We start from the raw sequence: 18,507 nt of genomic DNA, 5'->3' as shown, positions 1-18,507 counted from the left end.
ATCTAGTTTGTGGGCATAGCAGGAAAAGAAGGGTCTTTCACAAAAGTAAAAACAAAATATTGATTTAAAATTAAAGCACATTAAATTAAAATGATTCAAACCTCTGAATCAGGAGTGAATTGAAGGGAGACAGGGAAAAGAGATTTTCCCACAATGAAGAGGGACTTCATATATCTATTAAGTATGAATTTTTGTGTGTTTATGAAAGGAGGGAAAAAAGGTCATTCTTATAAAGTCTTTTGAATGGAACAGGTTTCGTGGATCATGCATAAAAGCACTGGGTCCTAGTAGGGATAATGGCTGCATTAAATGCTTAAGATGCTTGCTTCCTTCTCTCAGGTCCCCACCCCTAATTTGCATGCCTCACTACGTATTGTAGTTGACCCTTGGACAATGTGGGGGTTAGGGGCACTGACCGCTTACACAGTCAAAAATCCATGTATAACGTTGGACTCTCCCAAAACCTAACTATTAATAGCCTACTCCTAAGAAAGCCTTCTAGGTAACATACAGGCAATTAACACATATTTCTATAATGTTATATTCTTATAATAAAGTAAGCTAGAGAAAAGAAAATGTTAAGAAAATCATAACAGGAAATACATTTATAGTACTGTATTGTAGTTAGTGAAAAATATCTGTATATAAGTGGCCCTGTGCAGTCCAAGCCTGGTTTGTTCAGGAGGCAGCTATACTTGGGAACATGCTCTCCAGCAGACTCTGTAAGCCTCACGGGGCTTTGTACACAGGTGCCTGCTGTGCATTTCACCTAAAGTAGATGAAATTTGTGGGAGTGAAATCTGGGGTGATAAGTCGTATCTTGAGTAAATTCCTTTTTTTTTTTTTAAAGATTTTATTTATTTATTTGAGAGAGCGAGAATGAGAGAGAGAGAGAGCATATGAGAGGGGGGAGGGTCAGAGGGAGAAGCAGACTCCCTGCTGAGCAGGGAGCCCGATGTGCGACTCGATCCCGGGACTCCAGGATCATGACCTGAGCCGAAGGCAGTCGCTTAACCAACTGAGCCACCCAGGCGCCCTTGAGTAAATTCCTAAGTCTAACCTGGTAACTCAGGAACTAAATTCTAAGATTTGATTATCTAATGAGGAAAGTCAAGGAATTTCAGACAGAGAACAGAGAGCTCGGGGTCCAACCAGCACTACAGGGCTGCCCATAGTAATGCATGGTGAAGCCGGGAGTACCTGACTGTACGGTTCCAAGCCGTCTCTGCAGTGCCTCTAGCCGAGTGATATAATCTGTCAGGGCTCTGTCAGGGTCATAATTCTGAAGCTGAGAACATGCTAAGGAACCAGGATTTAAATCAGCTGGAGGGCCTGGGTACCTATGAGATTAAAAATATGAACATGAATCCAAGTCATCCACAAAGCAAGTAACGTAACAACCTGCCTCCACCCTGCCCTCAAAAGGTCAATCTTTAACTTGAGCCATGAACATAGTAACTGATAACTGGCAAGAACAGTCAGAATTCACATTTGAACATTTCTTTACATGTGTCTGCTGTTGGTCCATAGGTAGCAAAGTATGAGGCTTTGCACATAAGTAGTTCTTGGTTTGACTATGAACTTTCAGTTTTCTTATGTGAATGTGGATTAGAGATTCTGAATGTATATAAACCCAGGATCAGAAAAGGTTCCCAGTAAATAATAATTACTTATTATTCTAATTATAGTAAGTTATTAATTCTTATGTAACATATATATCTAATATAAATATTATCAATGCCATCCCTATAATATTTTCCAGTGATCTTGCTAAGAATCAGATACTTAATATTTTTACATTGTTAGGGTTAAAAACTGAAACCAGAGAGTAGAAATTGTAACTTTGCAATATTTCTGGTATATGGCCATGCTAAAAACAGACGTATGTAATCTGTTAGCTCTTGTCTGTTGATAACACCTGATGTGTTCTTCCAGCTTCATAACCATGTTTCTTAAATCATTCTTTTCTTCACTCAGTGGCTGATATGTCCTGTCAGCTCAGCATTTTGCCTCAGTAGTCTTTCAGTCAGTAAGTCTCAGTAAGTACTCAGGAATGCTAAGCTAGGCTTAATCTGTATCCCCCAATGTCTGAGTTTGTGATGTCTATGGGAAAAAAACTTCTAAAAAACTCACAGCAGCTACTAAGTTATCATAAAAGTGTCTAGTACAGTGCTTGTTGCAGAAGTCCTCGATAAACACTGTATATGTACAAATGCATCTTGTCCTGTAGACTTTAGAGTATTCTTTCATAATCCCCAGAGACTGTCAATTTTAGTTAATACTTTTCCCAGCGTCCAACCACAGCATATACTAAAATAACACTTGGTCAGTTCGGTTTCCTTTCTTTTTTGTTTTTTTTTAAGAAATGATCATTTTTAGTTACGTTCAGTTAGTCACTGTATAGTACATCATTAGTTTTTGATGTAGTGTTCATTGATTCATTAGTTGCATGTAACACCCAGTGCTTGGTTTCCTATACTCTTGGAAACCAGGTATATATCCAAAAACTATTTTTGATTCTCAGCCTTAGATTATATACATCATATGCAAGTAAACACACACCTAGTTATTTTGATGCAAAGGAGTCAAAGCCCTAACACTGTCCTCCTTTGTCTGTTAAGTATTAGTATAGGTAACTACTCTAGGCATGTTTATCCAATCCTTACCTATTTTGAAAAGGTACAGGAGACCTAGGATAGTCCAGCTCTGATCTTGAGCGATATGTAGTGTGTCTCGGTTCTCCATATATCTCCAGCCCACCAGAAGAATGATAAAATGGATCAGTCTTTTCAGAGCCTAAAGTAATCCAAAATGTACCACATCATAAAAAAGAAAAATATCAAGCCCTTGAAAAATTTCTACAAAACAGAGAAGGGCTCAAAAGACTACAATACTGTACTATACAATACTATCTCCTATTTATAGTCATCTTCAATTATTCTTCCAAAGAAGAGAAAAAACAGAACTGTTAATTTGTTTTCCTTTGAATATAAGTATTTCTAATAATCTGGAACTATACCTCAAAGAAAATAAACTACTTACTTAGAATATTTTTTTAAAAGACCTCTTCTTAGTTATAATTAGAGGTGAGGTGAGGGGTGTCTGAGTGTGTATGGCTTGGGGAAAAAGATGATTTGGATAAAAAATACTACTTCACACCACCCTACTGACTTTTACTAGAAAAAACTTGAAATCAGGATTTGCTAACTTAAAACACAGAACTCATTATGGTGCAAATTTCAGCTGTTTCTGTGTAAGAATGCATATTTCAAGGCACTTTGCTTAGCATACCAAACATATCTCCTCCTCCTCTGCTTAGTTACTGGTAGAATACGTAAAGGTGGTTTAATACCAATACATAGCTGCATTAATATAGTCATGCTGTGTGGATGAAACTCTGTATACTCTCCAGTTTCTGAGCTCATCCGTATGCCTAAAATATTGAAGTTCTAGTTTGTTTCCACTTTTAGGTGTAGCAAGAAGGAATTTTAACTGTTACCATTATATACAACCTATTTGTAAGCTCAGAAACCTGAATACCACTAAATTGTGAAAACCTGAAACCATAACTTCCATATGACTAATAGCAATTCTATCTGGAATCAGAGCCTTAAATGCAGTTGTATGGGGAGTGGGGTCTAGAGCCAGACTGCCAGGGTTCAATGCTGGCTCTGCCACTTCCCACTGGGTAATCTGAGACAAACAACAAATGCTTTCCATGCCTCAGTTTTTCTTCTATAAAGTGAGAATAACAGTAGCCATACTTACATCATAGGATTGGGAAAATGCATGAGAATATATGGACAAAGTAGGGCCTAGTTCAGACTACGTGGCCCATAAAAATTCGCTCTCATTACTCTTTTAAACAGCAAGGTCCCCAGCTCTGTTGGTTATAGGGCTCTCTGGTCTTTGGACAACAGTTTCCAGAACACATTATTTGGAAGGCATTACACATACGGTAATATTAAGAGAATCATAAACACAAGAAATCCTATTTTGACTTCACCTGGATTCAGTCCAAAGCCATCCCTGTTAATATTGATGGAACCAGCACTTGTGACTCGTTGCCACCGTCGAACCAAAAATTTCATTCTAAAAAAGATGCCAAGAAAAAGTTTCACAGCACATCTACAATGGAAAGAATATAAATATACATTTCCCACAAAAATAAAGTCATACATTTGAATATGAACACAGAACAAATTTCAACACAGTCACATGACTGCCTAATCTAAAATTACGCAAATGTCTCCTGGTTTGTGGCAAAATAAACTGAAACAAAACTGACTGGCTTCCCAAGAGGCCCAGAAATCTTGTCTGTTGCCAGGACCAGGTTCTGACTTTAGAGGTTTAGAACTCAAAGAGATGAGGAGCAAAAGCAAAAAAGAGAAAAGTGGATGGGCAAAGAAAGGGCGAGAAATAATGAAAGGAGAAAAGAATGGGGCGCCTAGGTGGCTCAGTCGGTTGAGCGTCTGCCTTCAGCTCAGGTCGTGATCCCAGGATCCTAGGATCGAGTCCCGCATCGCTTCTCTCTCTCCCTGCCCCCTGCTCGTGCTCTCTCTCTCAAATAAATAAATAAAATCTTAAGAGAGAGAGAGAAAAGAATGGAGACTACAAGGCAAATGAGATGGAACGAGAATAAAAACTGTTACCCTGGCAGTGAGACCGAGCTGGGAAAGCTGGAAGAGGAGTGAGGCCATGGGATCGGGGGTGAAAACCAATGAGGCTTTTAAAGGAAGGGGGGTGGCAGTGCACCAGACCAGCTGTGGCAAGGTGCTGCCTGCCCGACCCTGGCCCAAGGAACTTTCTAAACACCAGTTTTGATTTCTTAATTCCAATCAGTTGTGAAGCTCAGTTTTGGGATGGTGAAAATACAATGCACATGTAAGAGGACAAGAAAAAGAGGCAGTTAGAATGAAGTCTTTCAGTGGCGACTAGTTTTCAAGGAGCCTTCCCAAATTTTTCCAATAAAATTAATAACTAACTCCTATGACCTGTCATTTAGTGTCTTCTAAGTTATGAGCATACTGGTCTTCCCCACTAGGAAGTGAGCTGCCTTTAGGGATTTAGGCAAGGTTTTTATTTTTTTCATCATCAGTGCATCTCCCAGCACCTCACCCTGTATAGAGTGTACAAGGTGGTAAAAGGAATGGACGATGAGGAAGGAGAAACCGGGACAACCTGCCAACAATGTGGAACAACAGAGGCAAGGAGGGTCTCAGACCATCAATAAGAGAAAATGTGAGCTTCCTTTACAGAGCCCACATGGATGAGACGTGGGAGCCCTGGCTGATTGTCCTAGCTCTATCACTACTGGCTTTGCAAACTTTCTGGGCCTCAGTTTCCTCATCTGTAAGATGGTATTCTGAACTAGGTGATCTCAGACAGCTTCTAGTTAAAAACCTCTGTTGTATTTTTCAAAGGATGATAGGTTAAAGAAAAAGGACAAAACCCTTTGAAGACCATATGAGATGTGACCTGATAGGAAGCTGTAAAACTAAAAATTCTTTTGAGACTGTCTGGTTCCTCCTACATGAAAAAAAGGGAGGGGAAGCATGGGGAAGCCTAGGGGTCTGGGTATATTCACTCAGATGAGAGGGCTGCAGGAGGCCAGGCCCTCAAGGGAGTTTGAGTCCTGGCTCCATTTCAGCCACAAACAGAATGAGTCCAGAGTTCCTAGCTTGGAACTACTAGAGGCAGAGTGACAAAAGCACTAGCTCAGTCCAATGCCCTAAAGGCTAATCTGGGGTTTGGATGCAGAGTTAGACCAGAGTTTTGTGTAGCAGAACTCCAAGAGTGGGTTATTTTAGCAATGAAGAAAATGAGTATGTAGCCTAAGTAAATTTTCAAAAACATTTTTTCCCCCTTCGTGATCCCTTTTATTTCTACATCTGAGGTAGTTCATGGGCTTATTCAGAGTTAAAAAATAAAACAAAAAAATCCAGAATGGATGTGCCAGCTCTGAGTTACCAGTTGCCTGCATCTGGGAAGCTGGGTCTCCATGGTACAATGTAAAGTATCCCTGGCTAAAAGGATGAAAGAAAGAAGCCCGCATGTTTTAGTGATGGCAAGTGTCTCATACTGTATGAATACAGAGCACAATAGGCAGAGAAAAGAGAAGATTATAAATCTAAATCTTTTTAGAGTCTATCAAAATGCATTTTCTTTCCAACACTTTACCTTGAAATTGCCATGGACACTCTGACCACTGACCGAAACCTGGTGAAGCCCTTTGGACGGTTGGTGATCACCTCGAGGTCTGTGAAGGCTGGCTGCCCCCCCATCCGGGCAAGCAAAGTCAGGGTGGCATCTTCACATTCCTGGAACCCACCCAGTAACAGCAGCAGGTATTTCTTCTGATAAATGAGAGCTTTCCGAAAACTTTCTGCCCTCAGATATTTACCATAAATTCTCTATGTTAAAGAAAGGGAAGAACATAAAGACGTTATTAAGAAGCCATTCAAATTGTTCTCTAGGGGAAGATAACCTAGATTTTATTTTAAAAAAAGTTGTAGGAGCAGAATGGCAGATATCCTACTACTGTCTTCTACTTGATCAGCAAAGTTGAAGGTAAGGATAACCTTAAATTTTACACTTCTGCCTCATTTTAGTCAGTGCAATGTGACTACAAACCTTATACTTAGATTTTTGGTTTATTTTGGATTTTAGTGCCCAGTCATATTTACTTTTTTTTTTTTTAAAGATTTTTATTTATTTATTCATGAGAGACAGAGAGAGAGAGAAAGAGGCAGAGGGAGAAGCAGGCTCCCAAGGAGCAGGGAGCCCCATGCAGAACTCGATCCCAGGACTCTGGGATCATGACCTGAGCCGAAGGCAGACGCTTAACCATCTGAGCCACCCAGGCGCCCCCTAGTCATCATATTTACTGCAAATATTTTTGTAATTCCATTATCATCTCGGTTTTTCTTCTAACTGCATAGAGCTACTTTTATTATTAGTGTCACTAATCTATTTAACTTTTTTTCCTTTATTTAACGTTTCCAATGTTAATGTTCTCTGTCCCTTTAAGAGTCATAAATTTATGTTCACTCCATAGTTAAAAAAATATTCCAAACATTTTTCTTTTTGTTTTGGATTTTATGTTAACAGATTAAAAGTTTTATTGCAACATTCATTAGAGTCAGTGTAGAGAGGCTGTTCAGAGGGCTTACCATCTTACAGAGCGTGGTGATGCTCTGATATTGATAGTAGTAGAGCTTTTGTTGGCAGTGGAAGAGAACTTTCTGTCATCTATTAGGGATGAGATGGGGGTAGTGGGGCCATGAGCTCACGGTGCTGCCATGATGGCATGCCTTGCCACCAAGGTTTTGTGACCAGCTAGAGACCTGCATTCATGACACACACTCAATAGTGAGATCTAGAGACAGCCGAAGTGCCACCTACACTTCTTTACTCTGTTCAGTTAAGGTTAGTGAGAGATGAAACAAGGCCAAAGCAGAGGACCAGCTTTGGTACATGTTTTGATGGAAGATGTCCCCTACCTTTATAGCAGCATGCTCAGAATCAGGGCTCAGATTCTGAAGTAAAGCTTCATTTCTTAGTTCAGCTTTCAGTTTGTACACTTCAGCTTCTGCTCTTTTCAAGGATTTTTGGAGAGTCAACTTTTCTCTGTTCCAGACTTCTTTTTCAGAAGCAATGATGGCTTCAATGTTGGCACCACCACTGAATGAAAACCTAGAAGACTGCAGAGACCAGAGCCTACTTACATGATTTTTAGGCATAAGTCTGAAAAATCTAAATTAAACACATTAAAGGTATCCCCTATGGGAACCTCAGCTTTCCAGTCTCAGACCGGGAGAGTTCAAAGCCAATCTCAACTGACAGTAAAGAATATACACTAAGTATATGGTCCTTTGCTTAGTAGTTTAATTTTAAAACTAAAAACCCCTGTGGGAGCCTAGCCCGAAGGAAAGTGTTTAGATTTTGCAAAGCTTTGAAATAAAACAGTTTAGAGACTTAATAAATGGACCATCTGGGTTCAAATGTAGAGCCTATGCCTGAATCAGCACACTGGGGAAGTGGGGAAACAACCACCCGGCATGTCCACAGAGAAGTGAATTGCTACAGAAGCTCTGTGGATGTGTTATCATGCAGACTGCACAGTTGTCTCACGAGTCTTTCCTATCTTTATTTTATATTATATTCCTATCTTTATATTACAGAAGCTAGCAATTTATTTTGTAGTTTTTAACTGGAAAAAATTAAATAAACTGCTAGAGTGGTTTATTAGACTGAAATATAAAATTTAATGGCATCTTTCACTTGAGTCACAAACATAGTAACTGATAAGAACAGTCAGAATTCACATTTGAATATTTCTTTACATGGATCCACTGATGGTCCACAGATAGCATAGTATCTAGCTTTGGTTAAGATAAGCAGTTCTTGGTTTGACTATAGACTTCAGTTTTCTCATGTACAAGGCTGAATGTGGATTAAAGACTCTGAAAGTATAGAACCCATGATCTGGCCCAGAGAAGGCTCCCAAATATCACTGTCATCTCGCTAACTTTTTCCAATGATCATACTAAGAACCAGATATTTAATATTTTTATGTTAGGGTTAAGAATTGAAACCAGAGAGCAGAAGTTGTAATTCTGCAGTATTTCGAGTGTGGCCATGCTCAAATTAGACGTACATAATCTCTGCCAGCTCCTGTCTGTCGGTACCACCTGATATGTTCTTCCAGCTTCATAACCGTATTTCTCAGATCATTCTTTTCTTCTGTCAGTTGGCTGATATGTCCTGTCAGCTCAGCATTTTGTCTCAGCAGTCTTTCAGTCAGTGAGCCACAAGAAGTACCTGGGGACACTAAGCTAGGCTAGATAGATAAAATGGAATTAAGGTCATGGAAGCACAAACGTTTATGAACAATGCACATAAACGTGAATGGGCACTCAGAACAAGAGATTTCATGAAGAAGTAGTGCTTGAGTTGAGTCTTAAGTAACTAGGAAGAATTTAACAGGTAGGAAAGAAGACAGGGAAGGGCATATTAAGTAGAAGGAACAGCATGTGTAAGGCACAAGGGTTTTCTTTGAGAGTATGTTGCTTTTAGGGAGCTACAAGTGGCTTGATAAGGCTACAGTAAAGGCTGCCTTCACTTTACAGATAATAGACCTAAATGTAGGCAGTGGAGAGCCATAAATGGCCTTGAGACAAGAGTGCCACAAATAAAATTTATGTGTTAGAAAAATTCCTTGGTAGCAGCATGCAAAGTACAGTAAATTAGGGAAGATAGATCCTGGTGTCAGGTGGACACATCAGGAAGTCATTACAATAGTTCAGGTGAGAAATAATGGAAGCCTGAATAAAGGCAATGACTAAGGGCACATGGGGTAGATACTTAGAAGGTAAAAGCACAGGACTTAGTCACTGCTGCGATACACAACTGAGTGAAGTAAAGTGGTCTATGGTGACTTTCAACTTTCCAAACTGGGCGCTTTCAGGACTAGAAATGTGGGTTGGGGACAGAAGAAGAAAAGAAAGATGATGCTCAGTTTGGAACGTGCCTGTGAGGTTCCTAAGGGATCACTATGGGGTCCACTTTCCCAAGGAAAGAGTTCCTGTAATTAATGGAAAATATAAACCTGGACCACAGGACAGAGGTATACACTAGAACCACAGGCCCCTAGAAGATAAGGTCCATAAGGGTGAGATTTAAAAAAAAATTTTTTTAATTAACATATAATGTATTATTCATTTCAGGGGTGCAGGTCTGTGATTCATCAGCCTTACACAATTCACAGTGCTCATCATAGCACATACCCTCCCCAATGTCCATCACCCAGCCACCCCATCCCTCCCACCACCCTCCACTCCAGCAACCCTCAGTTTGTTTCCTGAGATTAAGAGTCTCTTATGGTTTGTCTCCCTCTCTGGTTTCATCTTGTTTCATTTTTCCCTCCCTTCCCCTATGATCCCCTGTCTTGTTTCTCAAATTCCTCAGATCAGTGAGATTATATAATTGTCTCTCTCTGATTGACTTATTTTGCTTAGCATAATACCCTCTAGTTCCATCCACATTGTTGCAAATGGCAAGATTTCATTTTTTTGATGGCTGCTTAATATTCCATTCTGTGTGTGTGTGTGTGTGTGTGTGTGTGTGTGTGTGTGTGTGTACACACACATCTTCTTTATCCGTTCATCTGCTGATGGACATCTAAGGTCTTTCCATAGTTTGGCTATTGTGGACACTGCTGCTGTAAACACTGGGGTGCATGTGCCCCTTCAGATCACTACATTTGTATCTTTGGGGTAAATACAAGGGTGAGAATTTTATCAGATTTGTTCATTGCAGTTCAGAACCCAGGATAGTACCTGGCACATAACAAGTGCCTGATATAAGTATTTGTTCAGTAAGTAAGTCTACTGAGAACTCAGGCTGTGGGAATGAATGAGCTTTCACAGAGAAAAAAATGGATGAGGACAGGAGGAAGAGGAATTCATGAAGGTGACTGATGAAAGAAATGGAAGAAATAAGAGAATATTGTCACAAAAGGTAAAAAAAAAAAAAAAAAGAGGGTTTTTAAGATGGGAGAGGTCCAAAGTGTCAAATGCTATAAAGAAGTCAAGGAAGTCAGGGAATGAAAAGATTCATCAGATTAGTCAACTGTGAAGACACTGGTGGCATTCTGTGGGTGGTTTTGAGAGTGGTGAGGGTAGAAGCCAGACTATTCTTGCAAGAAACTTGGTTATCACAATATAATGTCACTATAATTATTCAATAATGATAACGAAAGTTAATTTCCCCTCAAATTTTCACTATCTTCTTCTATTAGGGAAAAACATATATTATTATTTAAAATAAATTAAAAGATAAAATTAAAATTTAGAAAATATGGTGCCAGTTTCAAATGATTCATACAGCTCCATTAAATCTTTAAAGTCTTACCTCTTCCCCTGGCTGGCCAGTTAATTTCTGTAGTTGTAAAATAATTCCATCAATATTTTCCTGAACCCAAATGAAGTCTTCATCATCTGCTGTTTCAAACTGTAGTCTTCAAGAAGAAGACAAAAAGTCAAAACATATCTTTCTCAATTAGTGGTGCTGATGAGCACAAACTGTACAGATTAAGTGACACTCTACTTCACCTATCTCCTCCCTTACATTAAAGTGTTCTCTTTCCAGGGCTCAAGGTGAAGGTTTTCAGGTATATGAGTTTTGTTAAAGAATACCATCTCCTAATGTGAACATGCATTAACTTTAAAATTTCAATTCCCCACCCTTGGCTAGCTATTAGTGAGGGGCAGGTTCTGACCAGCTTGTCTAAGAATGCCATTTCCAAAGTCAGAAGGAAAACTCTAACCTATTGGAGGCTTTCTGGGCCAGATGCTGTAGTTTTGAAGCCATGTGTTGAAGCTTTTGTCTGATGATTCCTAATGCATGATTACAGCCAGCTCCTTCATTCATTTCAATCAGTTTAGGATAGCTTGATTCCTTTGTCTCTCCTTCTAGTTTCTGTTGAAGAACCCAATTTCTAGTTCGATCACTGGTTAAACTCCATGTGGATGGCTAGCAATTTTCGGCAGAAAAAGAAAAAGCAGTAATTATAAATGAACAGCAAATCACATTTTTTCTCAAGGGAACACAATTACAGTTTATACTCCAAATAAACTTTTTTGAATTTCCTTTTTAAATCATTTGTTCGTAACTATTTTTACTTTTTTAGATTTTATTTATTTGAGAGAGAGAGAGAGAGAGAGAGACTGAGAGACTGAGTGGAAGGAGGGGCAGAGGGAGAAGCAGGCTCCCCGCTGAGCAGGGAGCCCGACACGGGACTCCATCCCAGGACCCTGGGATCACGACCTGAGCCGAAAGCAGACGCTTAACGACTGAGCCACCCAGGCACCCTGTTCTTAACTATTTAAATAATTTAGTCCGCTATCAAAATTATATGTTCAAAGGGCTGTAGTGTTCTTTTAAAAACTATTTTAAAACAGTATTAATTTACCTCATTAAGATTCTGATAGAGAATTCTTCTACTTTCTCGTTTTTCTTCTCGTTCTAGTTCTTGCTTCTGGAATTCCTGCATAATTCCCTGCAGTCGCTTTCCTTCAAGGTCTAACTTATAAACCTGTTGCCTTTTCTCTTCCAGCTGGCGCTGAAGATCTTCCACTTTGGACTGGAGCTCATGCATTTTTTTCTGTCCCTCAGTGTTGGCCTCTTGTTCTGTCTGCAACGTCTTCCTGTGAACCTGCCTATCCTTTTCCATTTGCTGTCTCGTTTGCAAAGAATCCAGTTTATATTTCTCGGTCTCATTTAACAATTCTACTATGCGACTGTGTTTCTCCTCTAGCTGTTTCTGTAGCTCTTTAAGGAGGTCCTCAGAGGGTAGGGAGGGCCGAGGCTGCCCACTATCATCATTGCTCTGCAAGTGAGCATGCAATTCCCGCTCCTGATCCAGGGTACTACTCATTTCCCGTATTCGAACTTTCTCAGATTCAAGAAGTACCTGAAGCTCTAAGTTTCGACCTCGTTCTTCTGATAACTGGGCATCATGTAGCACTCTTTGTGATTCTATTTTCTCCTGTGATTCATTTAGTAGTTGTTTCTGTTGTTCCAACAGTAGATTTAGCTGGATATTCCTTTGTTTCTGACCCTCAAGTGAAAACTTCAAATCCTTGTAGAAGAAAGTTGAATTTAAGAATTTGTTAATATTAAATATTCTTTGTAAGTATAATTCTACTTTATTAATACTAAGTTGGTAGTATTTGATAATAAAATTGATTATCCAGTATTAACTTAAACTTTCAGTGGTTAAAGATTATTTGGACAGCCAGATGATTTTCATCAAAGACTATAAACAAAACATAGATAAGCTAAATGATACTTTCTCTCCAAACATTAATCATAACTACTCAAGGAATATGAAGCAGGGTATATTCCTTCTAGAAATAATGACTTTTAAAAATACAAATATTCCAATATAATGTGACAGAAGCTCCTGAAAAGCCTCATGTTGTTCAATGTCACATATTAAAAATAATAGGGCTTATGGGGAAAAGCAGGGTTAGGGACAAACTACTCAAAACTTATACAAATTTGTAATGATAAAAAGTAGTAATCAGTACCTGAGGGGACATCATGTCCTTGCCAGGCAGAGAGCTCACTATGCCTGGAGGCTACCAAGATGGACATTCAAAAAAAAAAAACCCCAACAAAACAAAACAAAATGTAATAGGGCAGAAATGCCAGCTACTTAGTTTTTTAGCATACAGCTAGGGAGTACCATGTGTGGATGGAACAAGAGCTCTGAACCAGTGGGGCTACCATTAACGTGGGCACTGTGGGTGCAGTACATCCCGCTCTGAGCTGTGAGCTGTGCAAGGCTGGGCTGTGCCTCTTTGGAACACAGCCCAGAGTGAAGGGACTCATTTTCAATTTTTTAAAAATGTAACAATGAGGGCTCCTGCTGCCAGAGAGGTGTCACTGTTCACCTTCCCTAGGAGAAAACAAGAACCAAGACTACTTCGAGTTAAACTGAAATGGATGCCCTATTTATCAAATTGTATATGCACGAACTCAAATTCCCCAAACACACACCGTAGCAGAACAGTCTGTACGCACCCCTGGATGTAGCCAAACAAAACTGCATCACACCATTTAGCATTTCCTGGATAGAGTATGTTTAGATAACATAATAGTATTCCATATACGGTGAACAACTTACTGCACCTCATAAAGAGTCTAAGCCTGACATTTTAGAAAGAGGAAAGTCTTTAGACTCTCCCTCTTCTGTTGTTCTGGATTTTCCACAGACATGTAAAGACAAAGGTAACAATACCTCAAGTTCTTCTTTATCCCGCTCTTCACTGCGTCCTAGTTTGGCTTTCTCCTTCTCCAAAGCCCACTGGAGCTCTCTGGATTTTTTCTGTTCACTTGCTAATGTGTCATTAAGCAAATGTACTTCATCGGTTTTATCTTTAACTTCCAACCTAAATCAGAGACAATCGAACTTTCATAAAATTACTTTAACCGAGTTTATACTGAGAGAAAGAGAGAGCTTCCACTTAAAAGTGGAGGTATATTATAAACGAGCTAATAGGAAAATATAAGCCATGTAAAAATTAAAGATTTCTGACTGTGGTTTATTTCAAATTAACTGTTTCTAGTAATGCCACTACTAACTATTATTTAGCACTGTAAACCATTTATTTTTACAAAATAACGTTAATAAAAATTTTCCTTCGTCTTTTACTGAACATGGGAATAACCACTGTTCAAAATAAAGAATGACTGTCTTTGTAATGTGTCCTTGGCAAGCAGAATATCTCACTATTTATACCAACAATTTATCCTTTTCACAAGCATTGTATTTTAAAACATTTTGTATATTTTAGGTAGATGAACCACAGATTCCACTGAGATCATAAATATCACTTCAAATTACTTGGTGGTAAAACAGAAGTCAAAATTATATATCTTATACAACAATAAGTCTCCAATAGAACTGAACCCACAGCAGAGAATATGCCAATACCTAATCATGAATTTATCATTTGGAAAAATTTGGAGTTTTTCCTTTCCACTGTAGTCTTTCCTATAAATAACAAAGTTTCAAGTTATTTACACATTATGTATAATGTCATGTTGTTATAAGATCTGCACAATGTCTGTGACAAAATTACTTCACTTCCTTCACCCAAATAGGTTTATAATAAGGAAGCCTGACATACCTGAAGGTCTCTAATTCCTTTAGGTGCTTATGTTGTGCCTTGAGTGTTGTTTCTAGTTCCAATTTAGTTTGTGCAAGTTCACTCTTCAGTTCAGCAACCACCATTTTCTCAGAACTCAGTTGTTCCTGCAGTTCTGCTGCTCTGTCCTTCACACTGCTGAGCTCCACTTGCATCTCCAGCATCTGAGACTGCTTCTGCTGCATATTATACTCCAAGAGTTCTACATGGAAAATTATTAATACTTAAATTATGATCTTGCAACTCATATTTGGTTTATAAATATTTTATTGATGAGAACTGATTTTTAATTTAGGAGATTACTACAAAGCAAATGTGAAGAGATCACAGTCCCAAAGTTGGCAATTTACATAAATACTTATCATGAATACTTTCCTCATAGTGCTAATGGTCAAGATTTCAGAACTATAAATACATAAGGATGATAATATAGTTTAACAGAATATTTAATCAGTGTAAGACATGAAATAAAACTTCAGGTGTTCACAAATACTATATATAGAAGTGTGTATTTGCTCAAGCAGAATTTCAAGAGCTCCTGCTAAAAAATGCCAAAGGTTTTTGACAGCCACACAAAGCACTTGCAGGAGTTTGGCATGTAACCATGACTACAGTGCTGAGCATGGCTTGCTGGTTTTGTTTAGCATTCCTTCGCAGATAGTCCCTAGGAACTTTACTGTCCTAGAAGCTTGGATCGTGGTTTGTTTTTTAAACACAAAACAGAGTTGCAGTCGTGCTCTCCGAGTTCCTGTCTCTCTCCCCGCACCGCCTGGGATGGCCTCCCAGAACCGCGACCCAGCTGCCGCCAGCGTCGCCGCCGCCCGCAAAGGAGCCGAGCCCAGCGGGGGCGCCGCCCGGGGCCCCGTGGGCAAGAGGCTACAGCAGGAGCTGATGACCCTCATGATGTCTGGTGACAAAGGCATCTCTGCCTTCCCTGAATCCGACAACCTTTTCAAATGGGTGGGGACCATCCATGGGGCAGCAGGCACAGTTTATGAAGACCTGAGGTATAAGCTCTCGCTGGAGTTCCCCAGTGGCTACCCTTACAACGCGCCCACGGTGAAGTTCCTCACACCCTGCTACCACCCCAACGTGGACACCCAGGGAAATATCTGCCTGGACATCCTGAAGGACAAGTGGTCTGCCCTGTATGATGTCAGGACCATCCTGCTGTCCATCCAGAGCCTGCTAGGAGAACCAAACATTGATAGTCCTTTGAACACGCATGCTGCCGAGCTCTGGAAAAACCCCACAGCCTTTAAGAAGTATCTGCAAGAAACCTACTCGAAGCAGGTCTCCAGCCAAGATCCCTGACTGTCCAGCCTCTCTCTTTGTGTTGTCTTTTTATTTTCTCCTTAGATAGTCTTTCTCTTCATTTCTGTCTAGGACTCTGTATCTTAAGCTGTGGTGTCATTTTTGTTTTGTTTCTGTTTTTTAAATTAAGTCTCTGGTTGAGCCCTTGTGACAAATATATTAAATAAATACATTGGGTTTTTAAAAAAAAAATAATAAACACAAAGCAACCCCTGCTTATAGGTTTGTTACAATGAAAACAAATGAAAATATTTAAATCCCTAAGTATAATAAATGGAAAAAAAGTTATGAAATATGCATCAGGAGACTGCTTTTGCAAAAAATATAAACTTGTATACATATGGCATTAATAAAGTTCTGCAGATAATAACAGTTGTTATTTTAGGATTCAGGAGATTCCAAGGGGGTAAATTTTACTCTATTCTTTGGTTTCTCCATTCTACCTTGAATGTATTTTCAACTTAAAAAATTTTATCGAAGTTCATCACTTTATATTACAATTCACTGATGTTAGGAGACAGGAATAACTTTGACTGTAGAAGACAATCATGTCAGTTTAAACCTTTTTTTTTTTTAAAGATTTATTTATTTTAGAGAGAGCACGAGCATGAGGGGCAGAGGGAGAAGGAGAGAGAATCCCAAGCAGATTGTGCTGAGCGCGGACTCTCTCTCAGGATCCTGAGATCATGACCTGAGACAAAACCGAGTTGGATGCACAACCCACTGCACCACCCAGGCGTCCAAGTTAGTTTAAGCTTTGAAAACTATTTCTTAGAAGCAGCTAAGGATTGAAAAATATAAGTATGTATCTGTATATTTTCAATGGGGTTCTATTTAACTTAATAACAAAGTAAAATAATATTAATCAATTCTCTAAAAATAATCTTCAATTAATCTTACACCTAAATATAAGATATATTTGTGATCTAATTACACCTCTTTTCTCTGAGCTATTTTAAGACATTTAAATTTTTTAGTTGTTCAATGACAAATGTGAGACTATGGTATAACTTTCAAAATTTGTAAAAGCATAGGTGTTTCTATCATTACATCAAACAAAACTGAAGACCAAAATGTCTTCACTAGATGTGATGAAAATTAGATTGTACTTGAATCCCTACTGATTTCCATCCGCAACTCAATTTATTATAACAGACATCCCTACCAAAAAGTGGGGAAAATACAAGAACGAGCATACCACAAAGGCAAAAATCCAACTAGCTAATAATATGACAAAGAACGAAACCACTTCAGTAATTAGAGAAATTACATTAAAATTACACAATTAAAACCACAATAACAATCTACTGCATATCCACCAGATTGGCAACAAAGGTCTGACAATGTCAACTATCGACAAGTAAATGAAGCAACAGGACTCTCGTGCTCTGCTAGTAAGCATATGAATTGATAGGATCACTCTGGATTACAAAATAAATGTGAAATGATGTATTCTATGACAGCAATTCCACCCCTGGGGGTACATATACCCAGAAAACTCATGTAGGTATGCAGCAGCAACATAGTATAACAATGTGCAGAACAGCACTGGTTGTAATAGCTAAAAAATAGAAATAACCCAAAATATTCAACCACAGAATGGATATATATAAATTGTGGGAATTCTACATAGTAACAAAAGCAAATGCACTGGAGATAAATGCAGTAACTTAAAAAAATAGTATAGAGAGGTAAAAGAAGCAAGATACAAATATATACAGAATAACAAAGTTCAAAAGCAGGTAAACTTCAAACTTACATGGTTTAGGAATACACAAATAGGTAGTAAAACTAAAGAATAATCAGGATAATGGTTACCTCTAGGTCACCCCAGTGTAGTGTGTTTGGGAAGGAGCTTCTGAGGTACTTGACATGTGTAAAGTTTCCATAAATACTCACTTAAAGATTTGTTATACTGTATATTTTTGCATTTTGCACTTTTCTCTATGTATATTATAGTTTACAATAAGAAAAGGATTACAAAAGAAATACTTTCATTGTAGATTTCTTTTTCTTTTAGGTGGTTATACTCACAAAGAACTTCAAAACAAAAAAAGATAATGAACTTAATAGGCTTGTTTTAAACAACCTGATCAAAGCAATACTGTTCATTTTAAATTAAATTTATCTGTTTAAAAACCAACTGGACAATCCTTTAACTCCCAGAGTCATTAATGTAGATTATTTCCATTATATGAGAATGAGAAGAAAATGTGACTAAAAGAAAATGTGTTTTAAATGAATAATAATACAAAAAAGGGAAACAGAGTGAAATATTTCAACCTATCTGCTGCCACCATGTGAGCCTGATGTACAGCATACCTTGGCTTGGTTGATCATTCTCTTGTTCTCTTTGCAGAGCCATTTTCCTACCATTCATTTGAGCATGCAGTGCTTGAATTTCAGATAACAAACTCCTTCTATCTGCTTTCTGGAGGCATTCCATAGCTGCTTGATATTCAATACTCTATAATAA

The 18,507-nt window shown here is 38.6% G+C and overlaps 2 protein-coding genes across 12 annotated transcripts in view; one reads left to right on the top strand and one right to left on the bottom strand.

Annotated features, from left to right (window-relative positions):
- Window positions 1-18,507, bottom strand: part of AKAP9 (A-kinase anchoring protein 9) — a 197,697-nt gene that overhangs the window by 4,082 nt on the left and 175,108 nt on the right. For all 11 annotated transcript variants that reach the window (XM_027574908.2, XM_027574907.2, XM_027574911.2 and 8 more), the window contains 12 exons: window positions 18,354-18,498; window positions 14,700-14,919; window positions 13,808-13,958; window positions 11,975-12,643; window positions 11,330-11,535; window positions 10,915-11,020; window positions 8,660-8,842; window positions 7,503-7,703; window positions 6,181-6,413; window positions 4,007-4,092; window positions 2,667-2,796; window positions 1,201-1,340 (listed from right to left, as the gene is read on the bottom strand). In XM_027574908.2, coding sequence (XP_027430709.2) covers window positions 1,201-1,340; window positions 2,667-2,796; window positions 4,007-4,092; window positions 6,181-6,413; window positions 7,503-7,703; window positions 8,660-8,842; window positions 10,915-11,020; window positions 11,330-11,535; window positions 11,975-12,643; window positions 13,808-13,958; window positions 14,700-14,919; window positions 18,354-18,498 — 2,470 coding nt within the window. The remainder of the gene's footprint in view (window positions 1-1,200; window positions 1,341-2,666; window positions 2,797-4,006; window positions 4,093-6,180; window positions 6,414-7,502; window positions 7,704-8,659; window positions 8,843-10,914; window positions 11,021-11,329; window positions 11,536-11,974; window positions 12,644-13,807; window positions 13,959-14,699; window positions 14,920-18,353; window positions 18,499-18,507) is intronic.
- Window positions 15,456-16,202, top strand: LOC118356159 (ubiquitin-conjugating enzyme E2 C). The gene has a single exon (XM_035723407.1). It carries the CDS (start codon window positions 15,492-15,494, stop codon window positions 16,029-16,031), a length of 540 nt encoding a protein of 179 aa, XP_035579300.1. The 5' UTR covers window positions 15,456-15,491; the 3' UTR covers window positions 16,032-16,202.

Source organism: Zalophus californianus, chromosome 12 (assembly GCF_009762305.2).
Source record: "Zalophus californianus isolate mZalCal1 chromosome 12, mZalCal1.pri.v2, whole genome shotgun sequence".
Classification (NCBI taxonomy): Eukaryota; Metazoa; Chordata; class Mammalia; order Carnivora; family Otariidae; genus Zalophus; species Zalophus californianus.
Note: the sequence above shows the minus strand (reverse complement) of the source record. Positions and strands in the feature narration are given on the sequence as shown.